The sequence below is a fragment of the Engystomops pustulosus genome, chromosome 6 (assembly GCF_040894005.1).
Source record: "Engystomops pustulosus chromosome 6, aEngPut4.maternal, whole genome shotgun sequence".
Lineage (NCBI taxonomy): Eukaryota > Metazoa > Chordata > Amphibia > Anura > Leptodactylidae > Engystomops > Engystomops pustulosus.
In genome coordinates, this window is record NC_092416.1 from 82,938,710 (window position 1) to 82,950,824 (window position 12,115).

The 12,115-nt window shown below is 43.1% G+C and overlaps 1 protein-coding gene across 2 annotated transcripts in view; it reads left to right on the forward strand.

The window, feature by feature from the left end:
* The window catches only part of EPS8L1 (EPS8 signaling adaptor L1), a 72,092-nt gene that overhangs the window by 37,526 nt on the left and 22,451 nt on the right, over positions 1–12,115 (forward strand). The window contains exons 1-6 of one of the 2 annotated variants that reach the window (XM_072156796.1): positions 509–642; positions 1,943–2,001; positions 9,469–9,630; positions 10,715–10,864; positions 10,953–11,035; positions 11,738–11,957. In XM_072156796.1, coding sequence (XP_072012897.1) covers positions 1,972–2,001; positions 9,469–9,630; positions 10,715–10,864; positions 10,953–11,035; positions 11,738–11,957 — 645 coding nt within the window. In that variant the 5' untranslated portion in view covers positions 509–642; positions 1,943–1,971. Of the gene's footprint in view, positions 1–508; positions 643–1,942; positions 2,002–9,468; positions 9,631–10,714; positions 10,865–10,952; positions 11,036–11,737; positions 11,958–12,115 lie in introns of those variants that run through there. The other variant, XM_072156795.1, reaches the window with a different exon arrangement.

A 12,115-nucleotide genomic window follows, 5' to 3' on the forward strand; every position in this document is an offset into this window, starting at 1 on the left:
TGGCACACTGCGTTGGCAGGGGTGTTACATTTGCTCTTTTATATACTTTTCTCAAGACTTCTCAGTTGATTCTTAGCAAATATTTCTATTGTTTTTTCTTTCACTTATGGGTCCATTCATTCAAGAAATGCAAACTAAACTGTGACTAGAATTAGTTTGTGTCATTAAAGGAAATCTACTATCAAAATCAAGCATACTCCTAGATCCAGGCACTTTGACAGTGGTTATTTTCTTATAATTGTTATCCATGACCTCCTTCCTTAAATCAACTAAAATCCCCTAAAATCAACTTCTAAAATTATCCTAATACACCAGAAGGGCTCTGGGGGGTTTTAAAAGCCCATCCATACAGCAGCTTCACATCCTGTTTTATATTTTGATGCAGGGACTAACGTTCACTTCACTGTGTGCAGCCTGTGAGATTGTGCCACCCTACGGTCCTTAGTGCCTAAATGCTGGAGCACTATCCCATCCCACTGTGTGATGAAACCTACTCTGCTGCATTGAGATTACCGTAGGCATGGAGAGGGGGAAAGTTCTGATGGAGCAGAGAGGGAGACACTGTAACAGCCTGTGAAGCTACAGCATGGAGGGGCTAAGGTTACGCCCCCAGCTCCCCAGTCACTCTGCCTAGATCTATCAGTAAGTGTTCCTAGTTAATTATGCTTGATTTTCATGGTAGATTTAAAACCCCTTCATGACATTGGACATAATAGTAGGGCACAGCGCACTGACGTGCACCTGTTTAAGCCAACCTGTAAAAAGAAAAAATATTTTTTAATAAAAACAAATAATTAAATAAATTGAAAGTGCCCTGAACACCACCAAACCCACATGTATCGCCGCGTCCTTAACAATCTGTGCAATAAAACAGAAACATTATTGGACCTGCTTGGTGAACGCCGTAAAAAAAACCAAACATACTAATTTTTAATCAATTCTCATCACTAGAAAGTGATCAAAAATGTTATGTGCGCCAAAATGGTACCACTGAAAAGAACAACTCATCCCACAAAAAAGCCCTCAACCAGCTCTATCAACTGAATAATACTAAGGTTATACCTTCAAAAAGATGGTGATACTAAAACAAATTTAGATTTTCTCTACACTAGTTTTTCTATAGTAAAATTTATGAGAATATACATAAAAAACTATATAAAAGAGGCATCACCATAATTGTAGTGATCCATAGAATAAAGATTGATGATTTTCTTTTCCTCCATACATGCAAGAGTTAATAAAATCTCACCAATAAGTATTTGCAAAATGTGTCTAATCTCACAGAAAATAAGCCCTAATATGTAAATTGCCAAACAAAATAAAGATTGTATAGCCTTTAAAAAGTGACAATACAAATCTGCTCTGAATGGAGCACTTTCCCATCAATGCCCTGGCGTGTGCCCATACAGCAGGTTACCGCCACATATGGGGTATTGGCGTACTCAGGAGAAACACTCTACATAAATGAGAGGACATGTAAAAAAAGCATGTCAGAATAAAGCAGACAAGTATCAAGATATTTTGGTGTTATGACTATGTCTCAGAAAAGTACCGTAGAAAATGTTGAATGAAAATTGCACATTTTTTTATTAACATGAAGTGCGTTGTGACACTAGAAAAATATATCAAAATCACGTGGACATGGCAGATTTGAGAAAATGGCCGTGTCAGGAAGCTGCAAAATGATCAAGTTGTTAACAAGGGGTTAAACGAGTAGGTGACTTTGGTGTTATGAATTGATTGTTTTGCATATAGGGGGTTTGACTGTTTTCTAATAGGGCGAAAATGTGTTGTACAGTACAAAACCCTTTAATACTTAACTTCTGGCTATTTATTGCTAAATACAATTCTTATAACCACATCACTGTATAACTAGGCCGGACAGGCAGGAAATGCTTTACATCTTACAATTTATCATTAGTATCTTTTTTTAATTCCACAGAACAAAGGAAGAAATATTCAAATGTCATCATGGCTGATGTCTCGCAATATCAAGTCAATGTAAGTATACCAGTGAATCACAGAGGAAGTATGTACACTATGGCATTTCCTCATAAATGCCAGTATTCTATTGATACCTGTCAGCAGAGTCATATATCTCATTGTTCACAGCGCTCGGCATGAGCTGTCCTATATAAATGACCCAAAGACAATACTGTTATTAAAGAGTCTTTCACCTGAATACCACTTCTGACATGACCGACAAATATCTGACATGCAACCACTGATTATGTGGGAACACAATCTTCCGAATGTGCGGCTTCAAGGAAACTGCATGTATATAGAAAGTAAACAACAAATGTGCTCTGTATTCATCATCTAATACAGGTTATATGGATGGATTGTGATCTTAGATCATCAATGTTTTTCAAAGTATCTACATAAAAAAGCCTAACCCCTTTGGCGGAAGAGCTGTCAATTGGTAGATCCCTTGCTTAGACACTGCTTGACACGTTCACAGTTATAGAGGACCAATAGATGACCAGATGATTGCCAAAGCAGTGTCTGTAGGAATATAAGGCCCATCCCCAGTGCACTTGCAGGCTGATTTACATATTGTTAAAAAATTATCTTTGCAAAGCTTCATCAGTTCATGGCCACAGGCTACCTTTTCTGTAATAGCTACATAATATTTGCACTGATTTATCAGATTTGCTGATTTAAGGCGAGATGCTTAGAATCAGGGTTACCTGGAATAAGGATTTAGGCCCACATATCATCACGATCTGTTACTCTGCAACAAGTAAACAGTGATGTTATTCTGTGTTCTGGGAAATTCAGAATTATTTAGAAAAAGTGTTGATACTGTATTCAAATAACGTGTAAGAACACACAGGGATGGAGAGGAGTCAGACTGTGATGTCCTCTCCAGCAGTGATTGATATCCCATAGGCCAGATATATAAGCATGTGTAACTCGATGGATGGCATCTGCTGGGCGTAGGTTTTGCTGATATGCAATACTTATTCAGTATTCCAGCCAGGTGTGGTCAACTCAGCATCACTCTGCTCCACACCAATAACTGCTTACAGACCAGGGCCGGATTATAGGCGGGGCTCACGGGGCTCTAGCCCCGGGGCCCCCACCATCTTGCCCCCCCAGGGGGCCTCCACCAGTTTGCACCCCCGCGGCTCAACTCCTGTGCCGCCACCTCCCTGAAGCCCGGCTGCCCCCCCGCCACAGGTGACTTCCAACTGCCCGCCTCCACGGCATAGGTCACCTCCTCCCCACCCGCCTCCATGTCCGAGCCTACCGCCCCCCGTCCATCCCCCTGCAAGGCCGAGCTGCACGCCCACTGCACAGTCGACCGCCAACACGCCTGCCCATCCACCTGCGCTACAATGTTAGAACTCCCGCCGCCCCCCGCCCAAAACTCCCTCCGTCACAACCCCCTTCCCCCCCCGCTGGAAAAAACGCCCGCCCTCCGCAACTCCCTCCGTCACAACCCCAACCCCCCCCCGCTGGAAAAAGCACCTGCCCTCCGCAATTCTCTCCGTCCGCCTATCCCCCCCCCCCCCCCGGCTGGAAAAAGCACCTGCGCCGCCCCACCTCTGCCGAACGAGCAAGCCTGCCGCCCCTCGCCCGAAAGAGCACCCGCCCTCCCCAGCTTCCCCCGTCTGAAAAATGCACCCGCGCCCCGCGCCCCCCCCCCCCCCCCCGGCCGAACAAGCACCTGAAAGACCCCCCACCGGCTCGAACACCCGGCTGACGCTGTGGCCAGTAACCCTTAAAGGTAAGTATATAAATATGTATTTGTGTGTATATATAATGTATATTATGTGTATATATGCATTTACTGTATATATGTATATTATGTGTATATATGCATCTACTGTATATATGTGTATATAATGTGTATATATGTATCTACTGTATATATGTGTATATACTGTGTATATATGCATCTACTGAATATATGTGTATATACTGTGTATATATGCATCTATTATATATATGTGTATATACTGGGTACATATGCATCTACTGTATATACGTGTATATACTGTGTAAATGTGTGTATATGTGTATGTATGCATCGACTGTATATAAGTGTATATACTGTGTAAATGTGTGTATATGTGTATGTATGCATCGACTGTATATAAGTGTATATACTGTGTAAATGTGTGTATATGTGTATGTATGCATCGACTGTATATAAGTGTATATACTGTGTAAATGTGTGTATATGTGTATGTATGCATCGACTGTATATAAGTGTATATAATGTGTAAATGTGTGTATATGTGTATGTATGCATCGACTGTATATACATGTATATACTGTGTAAATGTGTGTATATGTGTATGTATGCATCGACTGTATATACATGTATATACTGTGTAAATGTGTGTATATGTGTATGTATGCATCGACTGTATATACGTGTATATACTGTGTAAATGTGTGTATATGTGTATGTATGCATCGACTGTATATACATGTATATACTGTGTAAATGTGTGTATATGTGTATGCATGCATCGACTGTATATACGTGTATATATGTGTATATACTGTGTAAATGTGTGTATATGTGTATGTATGCATCGACTATATACGTGTATATATGTGTATATACTGCGTAAATGTGTGTATATGTGTATGTATGCATCTACTGTATATACGTGTATATACTGTGTAAATGTGTATATACTGTGTATCTACTGTGTATGGGTACATTCACACGAGGTATGCCCAACATGCGGGCACCGCCATGTGCTGGAGAGGAGGAGGAGGTGATCCCTCCTCTCTTCATAGAAAAAAGCGTTGAGCGGCCACACACACGCAAAAAGATAGAGCATGCTCTATCTTTCTGCAATGTATGGCACGGATTGGTGCCATACATGTGTGGCACTGTACCGCTGCCGGGCCGCCATTGCCCTCTATGGGGACGTATATGAGGCCGCAAATTTGCGGCCGCATGTACGTCCCCCCAGACGGCCGTGTGAATGAGCCCTAAATATGTATATACTGTGTATATATGTGTATTTATGCATCTACTGTGTATATATGTATATACTGTGCATATATGTTTATACTGTGTATATATGTATATGCTGTGGATATATGCATAGATGCATATACAGGCAGTCCCCGGGTTACATACAAGATAGGGTCTGTAGGTTTGTTCTTAAGTTGAGTTTGTATGTAAGTCGGAACTGTATACTTTATCATTGTAATCCCAGCCAGAACTTTTTTGGAATCTGTGACAATAGTATTTTAAAAATGTTGGGTTGTCATAAGAACCAGGATCAACAATAAAGCTTCATTACAGACACCTGTGATAACTGTTACAGCTGATCATTGTAGCCTAGGACTAAAGTACAATAAATTACCAATATCCAGAGGTCCGTTTGTAACTAGGAGTCGTATGTAAGTGGAGTGTTCTTAAGTAGGGGACCGTCTGTACTGTATTTATACACGCATAAATTTATATGCACATATATAGGTGCACCTTTAAATATATGTATATATGATGTGTGTTTTTATATATGCTATGTATATGCTCTATATAGTGAATGTGTGTGTGTGTTGCTGTGCGGGCTGAGGTGTATGTTACATGGGACTGCATATCTGGTAGCGGTGAAGGTAGATATAAAGATGTGTTACAGGGGGGCGAGGCGGCTGTAAGTAGCTGTGTTACTGGGGGCGAGGCGGCTGTATGTAGCTGTGTTACTGGGGGCGAGGCGGCTGTATGTAGCTGTGTTACTGGGGGTGAGGGGGCTGTATGTAGCTGTGTTACTGGGGGCGAGGGGGCTGTATGTAGCTGTGTTACTTGGGGCGAGGGGGCTGTATGTGGCTGTGTTACTGGGGATGAGGTGGCTGTATGTAGCTGTGTTACTGGGGATGAGGTGGCTGTATGTAGCTGTGTTACTGGGGGTGAGGCGGCTGTATGTAGCTGTGTTACTGGGGATGAGGCGGCTATATGTAGCTGTGTTACTGGGGCGAGGCGGCTGTATGTAACTGTGTTACTAGGGCGAGGCGGCTGTATGTAGCTGTGTTACTGGGGGCGAGATGACTGTATGTAGCGGTGTTACTGGGGGCGAGGCGGCTGTAAGTAGCTGTGTTACTGGGGATGAGGCGGCTGTATGTAGCTGTGTTACTGGGGAGGAGGCGGCTATATGTAGCTGTTTTACTGGGGATGAGGCGGCTGTATGTAGCTGTTTTACTGGGGATGAGGCGGCTGTATGTAGCTGTGTTACTGGGGGTGAGGCGGCTGTATGTAGCTGTGTTACTGGGGGTGAGGCGGCTGTATGTAGCTGTGTTACTGGGGGTGAGGCGGCTGTATGTAGCTGTGTTACTGGGGATGAGGTGGCTGTATGTAGCGGTGTTACTGGGGGTGAGGCGGCTGTATGTAGCTGTGTTACTGGGGGTGAGGCGGCTGTATGTAGCTGTGTTACTGGGGATGAGGTGGCTGTATGTAGCGGTGTTTCCTGGGGATGAGGCGGCTGTATGTAGCTCTGTTACTGGGGATGAGGCGGCTGTATGTAGCGGTGTTGCTGGGGATGAGGCGGCTGTATGTAGCTGTGTTACTGGGGATGAGGCGGCTCTATGTAGCTGTGTTACTGGGGATGAGACGGCTGTGTGTAGCTGTGTTACTGGGGGCTAGGCGGCAGTATGTAGCTGTGTTACTGGGGGCTAGGTGGCTGTGTGTAGCTGTGTTACCTGGGATGAGGCGGCTGTGTGTAGCTGTGTTACTGGTGGGGAGGCGGCTGTATGTAGCTGTGTTACTGGGGGTGAGGCGGCTGTATGTAGCTGTGTTACTGGGGATGAGGTGGCTGTATGTAGCGGTGTTACTGGGGGTGAGGCGGCTGTATGTAGCTGTGTTACTGGGGGTGAGGCGGCTGTATGTAGCTGTGTTACTGGGGATGAGGTGGCTGTATGTAGCGGTGTTTCCTGGGGATGAGGCGGCTGTATGTAGCTCTGTTACTGGGGATGAGGCGGCTGTATGTAGCGGTGTTGCTGGGGATGAGGCGGCTGTATGTAGCTGTGTTACTGGGGATGAGGCGGCTCTATGTAGCTGTGTTACTGGGGATGAGACGGCTGTGTGTAGCTGTGTTACTGGGGGCTAGGCGGCAGTATGTAGCTGTGTTACTGGGGGCTAGGTGGCTGTGTGTAGCTGTGTTACCTGGGATGAGGCGGCTGTGTGTAGCTGTGTTACTGGTGGGGAGGCGGCTGTATGTAGCTGTGTTACTAGGGGTGAGGCGGCTGTATGTAGCTGTGTTACTGGGGATGAGGCGGCTGTATGTAGCTGTGTTACTGGGGATGAGGCGGCTGTATGTAGCTGTGTTACTGGGGATGAGGTGGCTGTATGTAGCGGTGTTACTGGGGACGAGGCGGGTGTATGTAGCTGTGTTACTGGAGGCGAGGCGGCTGTATGTAGCTGTGTTACTGGAGGCGAGGCGGCTGTATGTAGCGGTGTTACTGCGGGGATAGTGGATAGTGAGCAGGAGGACGTGTGTGCACGCTACAATCAGTGGGGGCCTCCACCAGATTTTGCGCCCAGGGGCCCCCACCAACCTTAATCCGGCCCTGTTACAGACTATTTACATACAGCATCCAGAAAAAGCATCCAACTTTTGATTTGTCTTTTACTACATTGTTCTTATCACTATGTATTTGATCCATCCCTGGCAGATGGCAGTCACGTGGATACAGCCTGTACATGGTCCACCTCTGCCATAAGTTTGGGCAGCATGATCTTTCCTCATTACATAAGTGCTGAACTTTCACCATTTACCACATAAGATTACCATTTGAATGATGTCTCCATGTGTGTCAGGGGTAAGATTTGTGTGATAGAACAGGATGACATCAAGGACAACAATAGCCTTTAGGTCAGTCTGAGTCACCAAGACTTTTTAACATTCTTGCCCCACCCAGTTGATATTTTCTTCACACCAGAAATGCAAATATATAATGAGTAATTTAATGTAGCACAAAAACAGCATCGATACAGGTATGTGAGTATCTACCATTGTAATGCCTGGCACACCCACTAATGGCTTCTTCATGGCTTAAGAGTTAATCTCTGACCATACATGTGTATTATTCTAATCTAGTTAGAGCTTCTAGTGAGGATGAACTTTGCTGCACCAATAATGAAAACCTTGACAATACATTTTGCATTTTGGCTTGAAATCACAAGATTAATTTATGATTAGTACAGATTTACCATATGACAGTCTTATTGGATCCCACAAAGCTTCTGCAGCACAATGTAAATGCTCACTTTAGTTTAGATGGTCTTAAAGGGAAGCCCTCAGCAGTATTTTCATCCCTAAACTAATAGCAGCAACAGGTAGGGCATGATATATCAATTTTATTTCCGATCTATTTTGTTAAAAATGTCTATTTACTTAAGACAGTGATGATGAACCTTTTAGAGACCAAGTGCCCAAACTACAACCAAAACCCACTTGTTCATAATGAAGTGCTAACACAGCAATTTAAGCAGTAACATTGTTAATTTATTGCTCCCTGCTCTGCCCCAGCCTTCAATCTATTGGCATTCTGAGGATATGTGTAGAGAGAAGGAGAGGAAATTCAGATTATCGTTGTAGCTTGCTACCAAACAGGAAAAATTGCGTGGTCCAGAGCTAAATCCAATGATAATCCAACTTTCTACAACTTTTCATTACTTATGCAGTAATGTGAGGCCAAGGATATGCCACTTAAAAACAGCACTGAACGTGGCACGTCCTGGGCTGCCTGGGATTGCAGGAGGATGTTTTATGTCCTGTCACACTTTGTGCTGGGACAAAGGCCTGGGACCCCACAGACAAGGTACTGCGTGGCTGTGCACCTGTACCATAGGTTTGCCACCACTGACCAAAGACATTGGTGCATATTCACATTCACATTCTGTGTATAATGCAGAGTGCGCTAGATTCAGGATTTCTGGTGCACCTTCAGCATGAATTTGGCGCACCCCACACTGCTCCGGCAGAGTGAACCACTTTTTTTTCCATGCAGCTTTAACATGGGGCTGCGACACAATACAGCAATACTTTGCCCATTAAATCTGACGCACACTCCGACTGTGCACCATAAAGCATCCTTCAGTGGAGAAATTTTTGTCGCATGAAGCATAGTACAGCATGTAACACCCAGCCTTTATTATTTATCTCCTCTAGTTTCATTATTTGCCACTTTTGACACATTTGAATGACATTAAGGCAAATTATATTTTTTAATATCAAAGTGGGCAAATTTTGCCATTAAAAGAAAAAGGATTAAAAAAGATATTTAATATGCTACCTGAGTGTGCTGTGGTGAAAATCTTTGTTAATGGTTCATGCAAAGGCCAGTAATTTGGAGGAAGTTCCACATATTCAGATCATTTACATGTACAATTACAATGTATATAATTTTTTAGTATTTTTTTTAATTGTCCTTTCTGATCAGCCATAGAAATATTGTTCTGTCTTGTCTCCTTTAACTTTTTATATATATTTTTTTCAGCATTTGGTGACCTTCAAAATCGATGAAGATGATGATGTTCACACAGTGGAAGATGCCATTCGAAAACTTAACAAAATGGATGCAAAAGGAAGAATATGGATCCAAGAGATGATACTGCAAGTCAACAGTTCTGCTGTTAAGCTTCTAGATGTAGAGTCCAAGGTAAGATCACTGTTTCTTTTTGTTTTTCCATTTACCTCTTCCTGTTCATTCCCATTATCCTGATCAAATATCCTTTCAAATACTGTATCATGCACATGCATTCGATCTCCTGGGGCACAGAATAATATCAGTAACTCGGTCCCTGCCTACAATGTGCAATTTCTGATCTTCCTGTCTCCTCACATGTCCCCTCAAGCATGAGATACTGCTACCTTTATGTTACAGCTGAACCATGTCTGAAGTCCAGTTTGGCATCAGACATTGGGGCTCATTTACTAAGGGTCCGCTGACCGCTCAAACGTTGGATATTCCGATGATTACCGATTTGTGCCGCATTTAAAAGGGGATTGTGGCGCACGCGATCGGATTTTTGCGCAATCGCAACGGCTTTTATGCAACACAAATCGAGGGTGCGGGCCGTCGGGCGATCCGACGAATTCGGACTGAGCGCAGGATTTAACAATCAAATTGTGTTGCAAGACAATGCAGTTACATGCACCAGGAAGAAGAAGGTGAACTCCAGCGGACCTGAGCGGGGAAGCGACACATGCAGGATATCTGGTGCACTATCTTAGTGAATAGCGCCGGAGTCCATGATCGTTGGACAACGCACAGCGGGGATCGCGACAGGACCGGGTAAGTAAATGTGCCCCATTGGGTCCAATCTAACCTTTAGGACACCAAGTCAAAACAACGCCTCCCAGTCTTAGTTTTTTTTTATTTTAAAGCAGCTCCCTTAAGGATCAAAATGAACTGCTGCCAACCCGATTGACTTTGATGGACTTTGAGCTCCCTTCGCAGAGGGTGGCAGGGGTAGCAGCAGTACACCGCAATAAAGGCCATTCATAGAAGCAGCAGGGTCTTGCGATTTGCCATAACTATTTTCGAAAAGCAATGCTATAGTCAGATACTCAGAAATATATTTCCAAGGTTTAAGCGTGAAGAAAAGTTTCATATACACCTTTACCTTGATATGGGTTCAACAGTTCAACATTCTTCTGTTTCCTCTCTAGAACATTGTGCACAAATACATGTACAGTATAAATCATAGTAACTGATTTGTTTTGGTGTTTTGTGCTCATAGGAGGAGTTGGAAGTTTTTCCGATCTCTGCCATCCAGCGTTGTGATACTTTTCTCCCAGACAATAGACAGAGATCTCTATTGGTGTTAGTATGCCAGGAAAGATACCAACCCAAAGCAGATGTTCACTTCTTTCAGTGTGATGACATCGGGGTAAGCCATGCAAATTCAGAAGTGTAGAAAATGAACTGGTTATTATATTGTCAGCCGTTTCCTAATATCTTATTTTTCCATTTTCCAGGTGGAGTTGATTAGTGAAGATATTAATAGTGCCATATCTGATTCCAAAACTGGAGATAATGCAAAGAGACCTGCAGCCCTACGGTATTACAGCATTGGAGTAACCTCTAGCACCTTAGGGTGCTACTCATTATTTTTATTTTAGGTTGTTATGAGTCATATTATGAGGATTATAATGTAGTCATCCTTCAATGCTTATAGTACTGGACTCGCAGTAAACATTTTCTGTGAAGAACAAATAGTTGTGGGCTTTTGGTGAAAACATAACTGCACCTAGCAGTCTTCGCATAGTTATGCCCATCTATCTTCCTCTGCAGATAGAGAGAGGAGGGGAAGTGCTATAGTTAAACCTTGCCTCCCCTCAGCACAAATTTCATATTTTGAATTCGGCATGTGTGAAATAGTAAGATGTCTGAGACACTTGAACTGAGGCCTGAACTGAGGGCAGATGAAGTGATTCTATTGAAAAAATTCCAAAAACATCTCCACTCCGGACCATGGTTTGTGTTTGTATTGCAGCTCAGCAGTATAGAGATTAATGGAACTTATTTGCACTACCACACACTACCCATGGTCAGAAGTGGTATAATATCTGAGGGTCCCTAAATATGCAGCAAAACTAGGGGAAGAGTCGACGATGCATGTGCCCTATGGACTGTGTTCCAGGGGGGATATGTCATCTTCCCAGGATCAATATATAAATGTGTTTTTTTTCACCAAAATGTTTTTATTAAAATGTTTAGTAGAATTCTGTAACTTCTTATAATTTATGTTTCATTTCTTAAGAAATACCCAAGATAAGATAAATCAGCAAAGCACAAGTATCCCCAATTCATTTATGCCTCAGAGACAGTGGAAAGAGCTACAGCCACGCTCAGTCTCCCCAGCAGAGATCCTGGAGAGGGAATCACAGCGGCGATTTACTAAATCTTCAAACTCATCACTAAACCCTCACATCATTATCAATTCATCTCCACAGAGGCAGCAGTCAAAAAATTCCACGCAGGTATTCAGATTTGTATTGACTGGATATGTTTACATTTGATATTGACATTGTATATGACTTTTTCATAACTCACGGTTTAAATTGCCATTTTATAATCTCAGTTTGCTGTCAGTGAATGTAAACAGTCTTTTTTTTAATATATGCTTAAAACTGCACAA